The following is an 18,381-nucleotide window of genomic DNA, read 5'->3' as shown; positions in this document are numbered from 1 at the left end:
TTATAGAATTTGTCGACTTGTAAATTGTTTTATCATCTCTGTATTGTTCAAATTGGGATAGAATTTGAAATTGCGCGCGAACTGGAGCGAGCCAACGGGCGCTTTTATAACGGTATAATTTGCGATTATAAACTAACCGCACGAAACTACGGTAACAGACAACCGGTGATGACGACAACGGCTCTGCTGCGGTTGCGGAGTAATAGGATAGGACTGCTGACCGGCCGCAGTTCCAATATGTTTTCTCTGACGGTCATCCCGCAGTTAGTTTTTTTTGCGTTAACTTCGGTTATCATCTTGGTGCCAGTAGCGATAAAAATAATATTTACGCCCTTTTAAAAATGAATAAAAAAACGAAAATTTCAACAAGAGCATCGTGTCTTCAATGAAGAGTGGAGCACAAAATATTTTTTTGCTAACATAAATAACGAGACTATTTGTCTCATCTGCCAGGAGAGTGTCTCAGTGTTGAAAGAGTACAACATTAAAAGACATTTCACTACTAAACATTCCGAATATGGTGCCAATTTAACTACGGAAGCGAGAAAGAAAACTGCTGATGGATTGATTCAAAATTTATCTAGACGACAAAATGTGTTTACGCGGCTAACTAAGGAACAAGAAGCTACTGTAGAGGCAAGTTTCGTTATTTCTCATATAATTGCAAAAAAGCAACGAGCCTTTTTCTGATGGAGACTATATTAAAGAATGTATGACTGAAGCTTGTGGAATTATATGTCCTGATATTAAACACAAATTTGAGAATATAAGTTTCTCTCGGCGAACCGTTGTAAGAAGAATTGAATGTATCGATACAAATTTGAATGAACAATTATTATCAGTATTAGAATCCATAACATGGTACTCGATAGCTCTCGACGAAAGTAACGACCAAAAGAATACTGCGCAGTTATTAATTTTCATACGTGGATGTACCTGTAATTTTGAAACTATTGAAGTGTTTCTTTCAATGGAATCTCTTAAAGACCAAACCACGGGAGCTGATATATTTGAATAAGATGAAAAATGCTTAACAAGATATAATTTACAATGGAACAAAATGGTAAGCGTAACAACTGACGGAGCACCAAGTTTGACAGGTAAAAATGTTGGAGCGTTAAAGAAAATTCAGGATAAAATTTGTGAAAATTATCCCGATTATAATTTAATTACAATTCATTGTATTATACATCAACAAGTATTATGTAAAAATGTGTTAAAAGTTGAGCATGTCACATCTTGTATTAGTAAATTAACTAGTAAATTTTAGTAAATCTAGTAAAATTTAACGAGTAAAAGTTTATTTACTAGTAAATAAACTAGTGAATTTAATACGATCGAGGAGCCTGAAACACAGACAATTCGTTAATTTTCTTCAAATTATTGAATCCGAGTACACAGATATTCCTTATCATAGCCAAATTCGATGGCTTAGCTTAGGAAAAGTTCTTCGGCGAGTATGGGATCTTAAAGGTGACATCATTCTATTTTTAAAACTGAAAAATATTATGGACTTTCCCGAATTAACTGATAATAACTGGATTTGTGATTTTGCATTTACCCTGAACATCGTGACACACTTAAATACTTTCAACACCGTGTTACATGGGAAAAATTTATACGCCCATGATATGGTAAAAAGATTGAATGGATTTCAATTAAAACTCCAGTTGTTCCTTCGACATTTATTGATTAACAAGGTAGACCACTTTCCAACCATGAAGTTGCTGAAGATTCCAGAAAGTAAATTTGAAAAATATTGTGAAATTATCAACTCTTTGAATGACGACTTTTCACGAAAATTTGGCGGCTTCCGAAAAATTGAGACAAGTTTGGCAATAGTGCGCGACCCATTTTCAATAGAAATTGATAGTGCACCGAGTGAACCACAACTTCAGATTATAGATCTGCAGTGTGATACCGATTTAAGGGAATTGCACCGTCGTGAGGAAATCTGTAAATTTTACAATACTCTTAATTCGGACAAATTCAACGAACTTAAAGATTTTGCCCGAGAAATGTTGCTTATTTTTGGATCAACCTACATATGTGAACAAACATTTTCCATATTGAATCTAAATAAAAATTCTTTACGATCAAGCATCACCGATGAACATTTACAAGCAGTTTTAAGAATCTCAACTACAAAATTAACAACCGAAATTTAAAAAAAATGTTAAAAGATGTAAAACAGTTCCATTCGTCTCATTAAATTCTTGGTTGTTAGAGAATAATTTTTTTATATTATATTTCTTCTTCATGATAACAAATCATATATATCTAAAAATAGTATTTTACGTGCGGCCCGCCTTCTTTTTGAATTCCTATTGTGGCCCTTCAGCCCAAAAGTTTGCCCAGGCCTGGTTTAAATCTATCTATTAGCATTAGCAGAGGCCTATGATGCAAGAAGGCAAGCTTACCCTTCCCATTTTACCTATCCATTCGCTCCAAACGTTTGTCTAGTTCTGCCTTGAATTTATTAAAGCTTTCAACTTCTACAATGACAGATGGAAGTTCGTTCCAGCAATCAACCACAGAGGCTAAAGGCAAATTTCCACACATTTATTCTACAACTGTCTTTCCTCAATTTGAATTTATGTCCAGTCAGGTGATTAATCTGAGCAAGAGGAAGAATCCCATCAACATTGAGCATGCTGAAACTATTCACGGCCTTATACAACAACAAGATCACCTCGCAGGTGCCTAGTCTCCAGACACTTGAATTTGCAAAACTTAAGCCTTTCTTCAAAAGAGCAATACTTTGTTCCATTCACTAAACTTGTTGCTCTTCTCTGTACTCATTCCAGCACCTCTACATCCTTCTTAAAATGAGGCCTCCAGACCTGTATACAGTACTCAAGGTGTGGCCTGACTATTGCCTTATACAATGGGATAATCACCTCCTTATAACTTCTAAAAAAATTCCTATATATCATTGACAAGGCACTGGCATCCATGGGCAGTACTAAGGTTCCAAAATGCCACTGTGGACTCATCGAGGACTGGGAACCCCTGATGTGAGCTACTCTAGCAGATCGTCTGCACTGCTCAGAAAACTTCATATCTGACTGAACAATTACCCCCAAGTCCTTTTCATTCTCTACCACCCTGAGTGTAGTACCACGTAGTCGATACTTTAATCTGGGGTTACTACTACACATATGCAGTATTTTACATTTATCAAGGTTAAACTTCAGTTCCCACCTCTCAGCCCATCTGCTCGACTTTTCTAGATCCTGTTGCAGCAGCGTACTGTCATTAGTGTCATTTAGAACTCTGCCAACCTTTGTATCGTCTGTAAACTTGGACATTAAGCCTGATATACCTTCATCAATATCATTCATAAATACAGAAAAGAATAACTGGCCCAGCACAGACCCCTGGGGGATATAACTAATAACATTAGTCCACAAAGAGCAGTGTCCATTGATTACCACTCTCTGTCTTCTCCCCCTCAACCATTCCTTTATCCATAGCAGCAATCTGCCTCCAATGCCACACTGCTCCAATTTGTGCAGTAGTCTTCCATGTACAACAGTATCAAAAGCCTTTCTAAGATCCAAATATATAATATCAAAGTTATTCCCTGCATCCAGTTCTTTTGTGACTTCATCATAGTATCCAATCAAATTGGTCAGGCAAGACTTCCCCTTAACAAAACCATGCTGTGTCCGAGCTATAATGAAGTCTAGTCTAGATGATCCTGCAGTGCTTCTTTAACCAGTGCCTCCATTAATTTTCCAGGAACAGAAGTTAAACTCACAGGTCTATAATTACTTGTGTCAGCCTTTGATTTTCCTTTGTGAATTGGGGTCATATTTGCACATCTCCAGCCCATGGGTACCACACCTGAGTCTAAGGAAGCTTTCATAATTATGGCTAAGGGTTTGCTTACTTCCTTTGCTGCCTCCTTTAATATAACTGGATAGATTTCATCCACTCCAAGTGCCTTTCTTATGTTTATCTTCAATGGTTTCTTAAATATTACAAAATCATTTAGCTCACTGCTAGAGTTTCATACACTTCTGGCATTCCCCTCCATGAATAACTCCTTGTGTGAATGTAGATGCAAAATACTCATTCAGTTTGCTAGCTACCTGAGTTGAACCACTGATATCAAATGGACCAACCTGATTCATCTTCTTCCTTCTAGAATTGACATAAGTAAAGAACCTTTTTTTTTTTTTTTTTTTTTTTTTTTTTTATGAGAATCCCAAACACGAAAGGTATCAAAACCTTTCTAGCAGGTGTAAGTGGTGTAAGTAGATGGCCAGAAAGCCACACATAAAATGTGTGGCTTTCTGGCCATCTACTTACACCACACGATAACCTTCATGTCATTTACACTACTGAAGTCTACCCATTCAGTGAATAAGTTATTCCTGGATTATTATTTCTCAAACCTTACATTTTACTGGATTAAAATGCACCTGCTAGACTGAAACGTTATGTTGTATTATTGTAAAACTGGGTAATAAATTTATGGTGGCAAAATGATAACTAATACTCTTCAAAATATGACTAATGTAAGAGGATGCTAATTTGACAAACGGCCAAGACAGATATGCACTTTGCAAATCCATATTCACTATTCTGCAAATTTTTTAAGTGAATTTAAAAATGTTTCAGTAAAGCAGGTTTTCCAGACTTTGCAATCAATCAGTGGAAACCCAGCCAGAAGATCTGCTCATCTTGGAATCTATTCATTTCAGTGTGAATGATGATGGACTGATTACAATCACAATTAAAGAATCTAGATGCTGACTCATAAAAAACATAAATTAACTCATCTGCATATATGACAGTGAGCATTAACAGGTTAAGTTAATAAAATTATATTAATTCCATTTGCATTATATTAAATTCCACTATTCCACACTTTAACAATGAAATTTAATTTAAAAAAATAACTTTAACAAAAATATTTATCACACAATAATTATTCTTTTGAAAAAAAATTTACTCAAAAGCAGGCGTGTCGTTTTGTGTTAAACATATATAAAAAATATATACAAAAACATACAAATTGAAATAGAGGTTTCTGTTCCTGCTCTAATGTTTGGTAAATTCTCTGAACAAAGAAGAAAAGAATCTTATACCTTTTTACATTAGGCAAGGAATACTGAGACATGGGAACTTGCTTTTGCAATGAAGGTGATAATGCACTCCCTGAGGTAGTAGTAAACTCAGAATTCATATCAGATGCACAGAAATTTGTGGTGGATGAAAACAACTGCATTGCCTGGTGAAAATTTAAAAGTTAATTAGATATATGTTCAATATTTAAATCTAGTTCATTGTTATAATGTTGGTACATGAGGATGACTTACAGTAAAGACAAAAAGAATAAATAAACATCTTACAACTTAAATCCAGTTCAGAAGTTGATAAAAGAAGTATGCATGTAAAGCAGTACAGTGAGTCAATAATTATATGACTAGTTTTAAGATAACAACAGCTTCGACTAGGAATTCATGCAATATTAATTATGCAAAACAGAAATCCATTGAATCCACTTAGGTAATAACAAAAAATGTTACATTTTTTAAATAAGACAGATTATATGACTCAGTGATATAGCAAGGATTTCAAATAATAATTTATTTCTTTTACTTCCTCAGAAAGGGAAGATTTCAGTCCACATAGTTCTTCCACTCTACACCTTCCAATATACTTTAGTACTCACTGTTGCCTCTACTGGAGATATGGACCAACAATGGACACCAGTAATGTGTGAAGACATCTAAGGGGTGTCCACTAAGAGGAGGGGTAGGAAAACATAAATATGATACTATAAGCTAAAACTTATTAGTAATACAAGCATCAAATTAAAAAAAAAAATTTACACTGGAAAACATTTAACACAAAAAATTGATTAACATGAAAAAAATATTCTGATCTCGACAAAATGCTATGTGATTTCATACATTTATTTTCTTTTAACATGAAACAAAAAATGCTTAACATGAAAATATTTTGCATCTCAGAAGAACAAAAAAAATATACCAGTTGTCACTAAATTTTTACTCTTTATGACTTTATGACTCAACTTTCTATTGACTAGGTCAACGTCTGATAATAAACAATATGTAGATAGTGCAAGGATGCCGCTTGCCACAAACCACCCTTATCATTTTAAACAAATGGGATTACCCGTCAGAGCACAAAACATTTCATTTACAGTCTTGAAGTGAGTGACATGTACTGCATAAAGTTGTGAATTTCGTGTTTGGTAAAAAATCCGTAAATTTATCACCCTCAACTGTACAATGGAAAAATCAGGGCATAAACAAAGCGTTATTTCGCTTAAAGTTAAAATGGGGTTGCTTAAAGCAGTAGATGTAGAGGATTCTTCGAAAACAGATATTTGTAAAAATGTTCGGAATCGTTAACTCTATGTTGTCGGCAATCATAAAGAATAGAGACCAATTACTGCAAAGTTTGAGCGCAGTATGTTTGAGTCGGATAGGAAACAGATGAGAACAGCCAAACACGAAGATTTGGAGGCTGCATTGCTTGTTTGGTTCAAACAAGCTAGGTCTCAGAATGCTCCAATATCGGGACCTCTATTAATGGAAAAAGCGGATGTGTTTGCAATTCAAATGGGGATTGAATTCACTGTGAATCCAGGCTGGTTGGAACGTTTCAAGAAAAGAAACGGCATCATTTTTAAAAATGTTTGCAGTGAAGCAAATCAAGTTTCACAAAGTATGACATCCGATTGGCTGCAGTCTGCATTGCCCACAGCGCTTGAAGAATATAGCGCAAGATATGTCTTGAACGCAGGCGAAATGGGATTGTTCTATCGCTGCTTACCCAATAAAACTTTATCGTTTAAGGGACACGTTTATCGTGTTCTGGCGGCAAAAGGTCCAAAAAGAGAGGATAATGGTAATGGTGGCTTGCAATTCGGACAGATCTGAAAAGCTGCCCTTATTTGTTATCAGGAAGCGCATGAATCCGCGCTGTTTTAAAAATCTAAAAAAAAAAATACTGGTTGAGCACACGGCAAACAAGAAGGCATGGGTGACTGAAACTACATTTACTGATTGGCTTTTGAATTTAGATAGGCGCTTTTTACACAAAAAGCAAAAAGTTGCCATGATGGTTGATAATTGTCCAGCTCACTCTGAAGTGAGATTAAAAGCTATAAGCTTATATTTTTGCCCCCAAACACTACAAGTATTTTACAGCCTTATGATCAAGGCATAATACAGAATTTAAAATTTTATTACCAAAAAAAATTGCTAAGAAAATATTTGGCCACAATTGAAACAAAAGAAGATTTCTCTGTCAACTTATTGGATGCATTGCATATGTTGCACACTGCTTAGAATCTTGTAACACCAAAGACTATCAAAAATTGTTTTCGTCATGTGGGATTTTCTAAAATGACGGATTTAATACCTACTCAAGTGTCTTAAGACAATCAAGAAGCTAAACCAACGTTCAGTGAAATGTTTGGGCATGTTTCATCTCTTTTAGAAAGTTTGGTATCTTTGGATGAATTTGTCGCAGTTAATGATACTAATTTGTGTACAGCGCCAATTTTAACAGAGAGTGATATTTTGGGTTTTGTACGGAAGTGGATCCCATGGGTGAAGATAGTGATGATAATGTAGACAATGACATTGATTTGTAAGTTCCTTTTCCTACTACATCAGAAATGCGAAAATTGATAAAAAAAAAAGTATGCGCAGATATTTAGATATACATACGAGTGGTGAAATGAACCAATTGATGGACGATACTGAATAATTTGTAGATAATAAAACAATAAATAACACGGTACAAAAATATACCAGATATCAGATTTTTTTACAAAAAATAATTAACATTTTTTTTTTTTTAATTTTTACATATTGTATGTATTTTTTTATCTGATGAAGTCAATGAACATGTTAAGTGTAAATAAATTGTGTTTGTAAAATCCCCCTTGTGTAGTGTTATATAGTGCTTAAAATGTTAAATTGTTTAAACTTTCTATCTTAACTCTTTTGATTATTACGACATCAAAAACAATGGTGAGTTTTTTTTTGTTTGTTTGTTTACTTCTTTTAACATTAAATTCTTTTATAACACGAAAAAATATTTCTGTTCCCGTGGTTTCTGTTAATCGATTTCCACTGTATTTGAATTCTCAATAATAGAAAAATTAAATAACAAATTTTCTGATTATACATGCATTTCGTTTTTTTTTTTTTTTTTTTATGTGAACCCAAACACGAGAGGTATTAGAACCTATAGTACTTAGTACCGTGCTTGGGTGGAGGTTGAGAAGACGAAAGAAGATATTTGTTGACATTGGACTTGAACTTCTGTAGATTGTAATTTTCAGGAAATACGTATGAAGGAAGGTTGTTCCAGAAAATGGCAGTTGAATGAATAAATGAGGAAGATGAAAAGTTGGTTCTGTGGGTTTGAAGTTGGACAGTAAATGGATGTTGGCTGGTGGCGGCACGTGTTCGAACTGTTTTGAAAGAGAGAGAGAGAGCGGGAATTATAGAAGCCAATTCAGAAGAACAGTGCCCATGGAAGTATCTGTAAAAGAGGCAAGCAGCAGAAACAGTGCGTCTATGAGAAAGCGAGTGGAGAGACTCTGTTAGAGATGAGTCATTAATTAACCTAACTGCCCTCTTCTGAATGGAATCAAGAAGCCTGAGAGAGGTTTTGGGGGCACCAATCCAAATGTGGGAACAATATTCCATGGCAGGGCGGATTTGCGATTTATACAGAGTGAGCAGCTGTTTGGAAGAAAAGTAACGCCGAGAACGAAAGAGAAAACCAAGTTTTTTAGATGCAGAGGAAGCAATATTTGTAATGTGCTTGTGCCAAGAGAGATTAGAAGTCAGGGTAATCCCCAAAAGAGATATATCCTTTTGCCTAGAAATTGGAGTGTCACTAAAGATAAGCATAGGAGCAGAAGAATCCTTTTTGCGAGATATAAGACAAGACTGAGTTTTAGAAGGGTTGAAATCAACTAAGTTATCTTTGCCCCACTGGAGAATTACCTGAAGATCAGCATTTAAGGAATTTGTAGCAGATTTTCGAGAAGTTGAAGCTGATTGAGCAGGACAAGATTTCTCAAAACGGAAAGTTGAATGCAATGTGCTATCATCGACAAAACTATGGATAGGATTTCCAGTCAATGGAAGAAGTTCATTGATATGCAAGAGGAAAAGAGTGGGGGAAAGAACTGAACCTTGGAGGACACCGGCATTAGTGGAGAAGTTAGAAGACAGAGAGCCATCTACCATCACCCTCAGTGAGCGATCAGAGAGAAAACTGGATAACCAATTACTAAAAACAGTTGGCAAACCATAAGATGGAAGCTTGTTTAGAAGACCTTTATGCCAAACACGATCAAAAGCCTTTGAGATGTCAAGAGCAACTACTTGTGTTTCACCGAACCTTTCCATTGAAGTAGTCCATAAATGGGTAACATAAGCCAGGATATCACCAGTGGATCGACACTGCCGGAATCCACATTGGCGATCGTTGTCAGACGAAAAGTTTCTAGGTAATTTAAGAGTTGGCTGTTAATTGATTTCTCCATTACTTTAGAAAGAGTAGAAGTAATTGCAATGGGACGATAATTGGATGGGAGGGATTTGTCACCCTTTTTAGGAACTGGCTGGATATGAGCAAATTTCGAAGCAGAAGGAAAAACACCTTTGGAATAAGAAAGTGAAAAAACGCAGCAAAGAATAGGAGTAAGTTCAGGAGCACAGATTTTGTGAACAAGTGGAGAAATACCATCAGGACCTGGAGCTTTCTTAGCATCAAGATTCATCAAAATCCTTCTGATATCCTTTTGACGGAAGACCACAGGAGGCATTGAATGGACCGTGTTGGGAATGGTGGGAGGTGTTTTACCAAGTTCATTAATACATGAGCTGGAAGAAAAATGGGATGCTAGCAAGTCAGCTTTATCCTTGGCTGAAGTGACAACAGAACCATCTGGTTTGGACAGAGGTGGAAGCAGAGATGGGCAAAAGTTGAGGCCAATAGCTTTGGCAAGAGACCAGAATGCTCGGCTACCATTAGGGCAAGAAGCAAGTTTTCTACTCTTAGCCTGTTCAAACTCTAGTTTGGACTGATTAATAACTGCTTTACAATTGTTGCGAGCTTTGGTGTAGGCAGAAAATGAAACTGAAGAATTAGAAACAAGCCAATTACGATATGCAACATTCTTCTCTTGAACAGCCTTAGCACATTTATTGGAAAACCAAGGTTTATTTAAAGGACGAGATTTTAAAGTGGAGTGTGGGATAAAGGATTCCATTCCTGCAAGAATAATTTCACTGACACGATCTGAGCAAACGTTGACATCAGAAGTTTTGAAACAGTAATCCGACCAAGGAAAAGAAGAAAAGAAGTCACGCAGGTCATCCCATTTTGCATTCTTGTAATGCCAAACAACACGAGGTTGGGAATAGCCATGAGATAAAGGTTCCATTGGAGAAGAGACAATCACCAAGTTGTGATCTGAAGTGCCTAAAGGACCTCTCACTTCGACCGTGTACTTAGAAGGGTTGTTTGTGAGAAAAAGATCAAGCATATTGGCTGTATAATTCGGATTGTCCGGTATTCTTGTAGGTAAATGAACAATCTGTGCTAGGTCATTAGTAATTGCAAAAGCCTCAGCATCTCGACCTGCTGGGTCGGTGTGACTAGAAAACGGAAGCCAGCTGGAGTTGTGAACATTAAAATCACCAAGGAAAATTACCTCACTGTTAGGAAAGTTGTACTGGAGAAAGTCAAGTTGCAACGAGAGGAAGTCAAAGAGCTCCAAGTGATTAGTGGAGTTGGGAGAACGGTAGAGATAACAGATGAATTTGACACAATGAGGTAGAGAGATTTTAAGCCAGAGGAGATCGAAGAGGGGAGATTCCAAATTGCCAAGTCTCTGACAGGGAATATCAGAACGGACATATGCACAAGTACCACCTTTGAGGCGAAAAGAATCATACAGCGAATAATTTGGGCATCTGAGATGAGCAGTAGTTGAATCAACCGATAACTGAGATTCTGTCAGAAAAAGTACATGTGGTTTGGCAGACTGCAAGTGGAAATGGACATCGTTGAGATTAGAATTGAGACCACGTATATTTGTGAAATGAATTAGGAAGTCCTTGAATTAGGTTACAACTGAAATGAATTAGGTTACAACTGAAATTTTCTTTTTCCATTAAGCATGCTGTTTGTTCAGTTTAGGATAGATTGGGGGTGGCCAACGAGTCGATGTGGATTTAATTTCAGTCTATCACGACAAATTTTAAATATACAGTCATCCTTCGATTTGTGCACCTTGTGCAATGAAATTTTTGAAATGGTAGATCGCGGCGCATTTTGAAGGAAAAAAGTAGACTGCACCAAGGAACTGGAAACCTTCAGCAAATGGTCTCCAGTTCCTTAATATTTCTGTACCCTTCATCATTTTTCATCCTATTTCTATGTTTTTGTCCATTCTTTGTTCTATCACACTGGTCAACACAAAATGTTACAAAAATGAAAATACCCAATCTTGACTAATTTTATGCTTCTGAACATTAAAATCACATTAAAATTTGTCAATTGGCTCTTGTTTTTGAATTACAGTTGGGGTCCGATATTAGCAAGTTACTCTACATTATCAACTACAGCTCTAGGCAAAATGCACAGTAACACTGCAGTTTCAGCACCAACACCCTCTTATCGTGTGATTGGCAACTGTCGCCTCACACTACATCACGTGATAAGTTAGCATTAGCATTAGTAGAGGCATATGATGCAAGAAAGCAAGCTTATTCAGCATCAGCCAAAAAAAAAACCACTCCCGTTTCACCACCCCGTTCGTTTGAAATACCTGTCCAGTTGAGCTTTAAATTTGTTTAGGCTATCAACTTCAACAACAAGTGATGGAAGTCAGTTCCACCAACCAGCCACCCGCTGGCCAAAGGCAAATTTCCGCACATCTATCCGACATCCGTCCTTCCTCAATTTGAATTTATGCCCTCTGAGGTGATTATTCTGAGCAAGATGAAGAATCCCATTGGCATTGAGCATGCTCAAACCATTCAAAGCCTTATACACCTCTATCAGATCACCTCGCCGGTGCCTAGTCTCCAGACTCTGTAATTTGCAAAACTTAAGCCTTTCTTCATAAGAGCAACCCTTTGTTCCATTCACTAACCTTGTTGCCCTTCTCTGTACCCGTTCCAGCAGCTCTACATCCTTCTTGAAATGAGGCCTCCAGACCTGTATACAGTACTCAAGATGTGGCCTAACCATTGCCTTATACAAGGGAATAATCACCTCCTTATCCCTGCTAGAAAAATTCCTGTATATCATTGACAAGACACCATGAGCTACTCTTGCAGCTCGTCTGCACTGCTCAGAGAACTTCATATCTGCCTGCACAATTACCCCCAGGTCCTTTTCATTCTCCACCACTGTCAGTGTAGTACCGCAGAGTTGATATGTTGCTCTGGGGTTACTGTTTCCCATATGTAGTACTTTACATTTGTCAATGTTAAAATTTTTTATTTGCCACCTCTCAGCCCATCTGTTCAACCTTTCCAGATCCTGTTGCAGCAGCATAGCGTCAGTAGTGTCCTTAACAACCCTGCCAACCTTTGTATCATCTGCAAACTTGGACATTAAACTTGATATCCCATCATCAATATCATTCATAAACACCGAAAACAACAACGGACTCAACACTGAACCCTGAGGAACTCCACTAATAACATTAGTCCACGTTGAGCAGTGTCCATTGATTACCACTCTCTGTCTTCTGCCACTCAACCATCCTCTTATCCATAGCAGCAATTTGCCTCCAATGCCACACTGCTCCAATTTGTGCAGCAGTCTTCCATGTGCAACAGTATCAAAAGCCTTTCTAAGATCCAAATATATAATATCAAAGTTATTCCCTGCATCCAGTTCTTTTGTGACTACATCATAGTATCCAATCAAATTGGTCAGGCAAGACCTGCCCTTAACAAAACCATGCTGCGTCTGAGCTATAACTGAATTCTTGTCTAGATGATCCTGCAGTGCTTCTTTAACCAGTGCCTCCATTAATTTACCTGGAATAGAAGTTAAACTAACAGGTCTATAATTACTTGTGTCAGCCTTTGATCCTCCTTTGTGAATTGGGGTTACATTTGCACATCTCCAGTCTATGGGTACCTCCCCTGAGTCCAAAGAAGCTCTCATAATTATGGCTAGGGGTTTGCTTACTTCCTTTGCTGCCTCCTTTAATATAACTGGATAGATCCCATCCGCCCCAGGTGCCTTTTTTATGTTTATCCTCAACAATCTCTCCTCCACTTTCCTCTCAGTTATTACCTTACCATTGCCTTATACAGGGGAATAATCACCTCCCTATCCCTGCTAGAAAAATTCCTGTATATCATTGACAAGACACCAAGAACTACTCTTGCAGCCTGTCTGCATTGCTCAGAGAACTTCATATCTGCCTGCACAATTACCGGTCCTTTTCATTCTCTACCACTGTGAGTGTAGTACCACAGAGTTGATACGTTGCTCTGGGGTTACTGTTTCCCATATGTAGTACTTTACATTTGTCAATGTTAAACTTCATTTGCCACCTCTCAGCCCATCTGCTCAACTTTTGCAGATCCTGTTGCAGCAGCATAGCATCAGTAGTGTTCTTAACAACCCTGCTAACGTCTGTATCATCTGCAAACTTGGACATTAAGCTTTATATACCATCATCAATATCATTTATAAATACAGAAAACAACACTGAACCCTGAGGAACTCCACTAATAAAATTACTCCACGTTGAGCAGTGTCCACTCTCTGTGATTACCACTCTCTGTCTTCTGCCACTCAACCATTCCTTTATCCATAGCAGCAATTTGCCACCAATGCCACACTGCTCCAATTTGTGCAGTGTGCAACAGTATTAAACGCCTTTCTAAGATACAAATATATATCAAAGTTATTCCCTGCATCCAGTTCTTTTTGTGACTACATCATAATATCCAATCAAATTGGTCAGGCAAGACCTTCCCTTAACAAAACCATGGTGTGTCCAAGATTTAAGTGAAGTCTTGTCTAGATGATCCTGCAGTGCTTCTTTAACCAGTGCCTCCATTAATTTTCCTGAACAGAAGTTAAACTAACACGTCTATAATTACTTGTGTCAGCCTTTGATCCCTCCTCTGTGAATTGGGGTTACATTTGCACATCTCCAGTCTATGGGTACCTCCCCTGAGTCCAAAGAAGCTCTCATAATTATGGCTAGGGGTTTGCTTACTTCCTTTGCTGCCTCCTTTAATATAATTGGATAGATCCCATCCACCCCAGGTGACTTTTTTATGTTTAACCTCAACAATCTCTCCTCCACTTTCCTCTCAGTTATTACAAAATCATCCAGCTCACTGCCAATGTTTACTTTACCTACATCATTCTCCTTCCTGAATAACTCCTCATGCGTGAATGTAGATGCAAAATACTCGTTTAGATTGTTAGCCACCTGAGCAGGATCCTCAACTGTTGAACCATCAATATCCAGTGGACCAATCTGATTCATCCCTTTCCTTCTTGAGTTTAAATATGTAAAGAACTCTTTTCTGTTTTTCTTTGCATCCTTTGCCAAGGATTTTTCGTAGTCTGCCTTTGCCTGCCTAATCTCCTTTGTGACTTGGTTACAGACCAACTTATATCTATCATAGACTTCCATGTCACCCATTAATTTGTATGTATCCCATGCATTTTTCTTCTCTGCCACACGTCTCATTAGTTCATCTGACAACCATTTAGGCCTAAACCTTGAACAATATTTCTTAGTTGGTATGTAAAGCCTGGTAGCCTCCAAGATTAGTTCCTTGAATGCTTCCCATTTTGAGTTTGCTGTTGGTAACATCATCAGTTGGTCCCACTGTATAGAATTTAAATACTGTCTCAGACCATCATAGTCGCCTTTACGAAAACAAAAACCCTTCCCTTTACCTCTGATGGTAGTTACCTCCTTGAGTAAATCCCACTTCAACACACTGTGATCACTGCCACCTAGTGGTTCAGTTGTGGCCTCAAATGCATCTTCAACTCTGTTGCAGTAATCTTCAAATATGGCTAGGTACTGGGTGATTTGTTCTCCGTGTAATTCTCACGTTTTTGTGCAGTATTTGTTGTCGTGTAAGATTAATATGCCCCATAATTGTGTGAATAGTCCAAATGGCTTCTGTTATGTATGTGGAAAAGTCATGTTAGCTTCAAGAAAGTGTCCCTTAACCGAAGCCATAAAAAAGGCCTAATTCTTGTACTATGGGTGTAAAATAGGCAATCGGCACAAGAACTGGGCTCCACACATATGCTGCACTACCTGTTCATCAAAACTCAATGCATGGATGAATTGAAAGGGACATTTTATGCCTTTCACAGTGCCCATGATATGGAGAGAGCCAACAAATCATGTCACAGACTGTTACTTCTTTATGGTGCCGCCTATTAGAAAAGGGATGACAATGAAGAAAACGTGAACAGTGATGTACCCAAATGTACCAGTTCATCCCGTTCCTCATGGTGAAGTAGTATCTATTCCTGAACCACCAGACTGTATTTCCATACACTCTGATGAAGATGAAGACACCAATGAACATCAACTTGATATACACAAAGGAGTACAGCAGTCATCTACATCAAAGGATCCACCATTTTGTCCAAACCTTTATCCTTCTGAACCACATAAGATCACAGAAAGTGAGCTTAACGACCTCATCAGAGATCTCAAGCTGCCGAAGAACAAGGCAGAGGCCTTTAGCTTTGAGGCTACAACAGTGGAATCTTCTAGATAATTCTGTGAAAGTGACAATGTTTTGTACTCGAAATAAAGACTATGATTATCATAAATTCTATCAAAGAGAAGGTGAACTCACTTTTGTAAGGATTTTTATGGTCTACTGGCAGCAATGAAGATGAGGCATGTTCCCGAAGAATGGCGACTATTTATAGACACCTTCCAAGGTTAGCCTTAAGGCTGTGTTATTACACAATGGAAATATACTGCCTTCAATACCTCTTGCATATCCCATCCACGAAAAAAAATATATATATATACAGGCATACCTCGGTTAACGTTACCTCTGATAACGAAGCTTCGATATAACGAAGTCCGCAATTTCAAGCCCCATTTAACATAAAAAAAAATATTCCAGTTTAATCACCTGAAATCTAAACAAACTGAAGAAATTACGGAAACCTTTGGGGCTTCTCGTGGTTGGTTCGAGAAATTTAAAAAACGGGCCAGGATTCATAGTGTAAAATTAACAGAAGCTGCAAATAAGTTTCCAGAAAAACTAAAGGAAATAATTGAACGTGAAAAATTTCCACCAAATTTGGTGTTCAGTGTTGACGAAAGCGGTTTGTTCTGGAAACGGCTACCAACAAAAAGCTTCATTTCTATTGAAGAAAAATCAGCTGCTGGGTTCAAAGCAGCCAAAGACCGTTTATCGTTACTCTTTGGATCAAATGCCTCTGGCGATTATAAATTAAAATTGTTATTAGTTTGCCATTCAGAAAATCCGAGGGCGTTAAAAGGTAACATAAAAATGAATTTACCTGGAATATGGAAAGCAAATAGAAAAGCGTGGGTTACCAAGGAGTTATTTACTGATTGGTTTGTTAACCACTTTTGTCCTAAAGTAAAACGGTATTGTCAAAAAAACAACTTTGAAGAAAAAGCTCTTTTGTTGTTAGACAATGCTCCGGGACATCCTACTGATCTTAACACGTTGGACACATGCATTCCTGTCAAAGTTGTGTTTCTTCCAGCAAACACAACTTCCCTGATTCAACCATTGGATCAGGGAATAATAGCATCATTTAAAGCTTATTATCTGCGTCGAACATTAAGCAATTTAACTGAACTAGAGGATAAAGAGGAAATGACAGTTAAAACTTTTTGGAAAAACTACACCATTAAAAACGCAATTGAAAACATTGATAGTTCTTGGAAAGAAGTCACTAAGAAATGCTTAAATGGAGTTTGGTGCAAAATATGGCCAGAAGTTGTAATAGAAAAAGAAAATAACATCCAAGAAATTAGAAATGAAGTTATCCAGATGGCTCAATCAATAGGTTTCGAAAATGTCGATGAAGAGGATGTTAGAAATTTATTGAATGCAGAAGATGATGGTTTTTCAGTGGAAGATTTAGAAAACCTTGTTAGCAACGAAGACAAAGATAATGAAGACGAAGTTAAAGAAGTTCCTGCCGAAAAAGTGTTAACCAAAGATTTAAAAAGGTGCTTAAATGACATTGAAAACGTTTTAAATTTTTTTAGTGAAAATGATCCTGATTTAGGAAGAAGTTTTATTGTTAAGCGATCAGTGTTAAATGCAATAACTCCTATAGGCAATTGTTAAATGAAAGAGAAAAAAAGCATAAGCAATCAACTTTAGACTCATATTTTAAAATGTGATTTCACTTTGTATGTAAGTTGACTGTTTATTTAATAAAACTTTTCTTTGTTCGAAAAAAAAGCTTTTCATTTTCTTTACGTAGGAACGTATCCCTATTCCGGCCATAGTATTTTTACCTCTGAAAACGAAGTTTCGCTTAACGAAGTAATTTCGTGGAACGCATCCTATTCGTTATTCGAGGTATGCCTGTATATGCAAACATGGATTCTCCATGTTTGCATGTTTGCTTAGGTATACACTACCAGATGTATGAGTGGCAGATGTGTAGTGATTTAAAGGTAATCACCATTTTATTAGGACTTTGAAAGGGTTACACTAAGTATTGTTGCTTTCTCTGCACATGAGATAGTCATGCCAAGGATATGCACCATCAGAAGAGAAGTTGGCCCGAACGAAAATCATTAACACCTGGAATACAGAAAATTGCATTTGAACCTCTGGTAGATCCAAATAAAGTTTTGCCTCCTCCACTCCGCATCAAACTGGGGCTCATTTTGTGACAAAAATTTTGTGACAGCTTTGGAAGTGAACAGTCTTGCATTCATATTACTTGAAAGAGAAATTCTCAAGACTTAGTGCAGAGAAGATTAAGACAGGTGTTTTCAGTTGTGCTCAGTGAGTCTCCCCATCTTAGCTCTTTAGTTATTTTTATTCCCTTGATCTGTTTTATTTATACATTTATTGTGTGTGTGGGGGGGGAGGGTGCATGTAGTTATATGGAGTATGTATCTCTGATTACCTCTATTAATTGTTTAAAAACTTTGCACAGCTTTAACATTTCTATTACAACTTTTATTTTAACTCTGTCAAATGCTTTTGTTAAATCTACATTAAAGAGAATTAATGTTTTGCTAAGCAGAACACATACAAATTGTTCTACTATATTCTTAATTTTTCTATTATCTGTTTTAACATAAATACTGGATCTGTGCCTGATTTATTT

General features: G+C 37.1%; 1 protein-coding gene across 1 annotated transcript in view; it reads right to left on the bottom strand.

Annotated features, from left to right (window-relative positions):
* The window catches only part of LOC150081711 (regulator of telomere elongation helicase 1 homolog), a 281,392-nt gene that overhangs the window by 73,760 nt on the left and 189,251 nt on the right, over positions 1–18,381 (bottom strand). The window contains exon 14 of the mRNA XM_090380292.1: positions 5,100–5,242. Coding sequence (XP_090236418.1) covers positions 5,100–5,242 — 143 coding nt within the window. The remainder of the gene's footprint in view (positions 1–5,099; positions 5,243–18,381) is intronic.

This window comes from Mastigoproctus giganteus, chromosome 8 (genome assembly GCF_048544385.1).
Source record: "Mastigoproctus giganteus isolate SK-2022 chromosome 8, ASM4854438v1, whole genome shotgun sequence".
Lineage (NCBI taxonomy): Eukaryota > Metazoa > Arthropoda > Arachnida > Uropygi > Thelyphonidae > Mastigoproctus > Mastigoproctus giganteus.
This window is presented reverse-complemented; position numbering and strand designations above follow the sequence as displayed.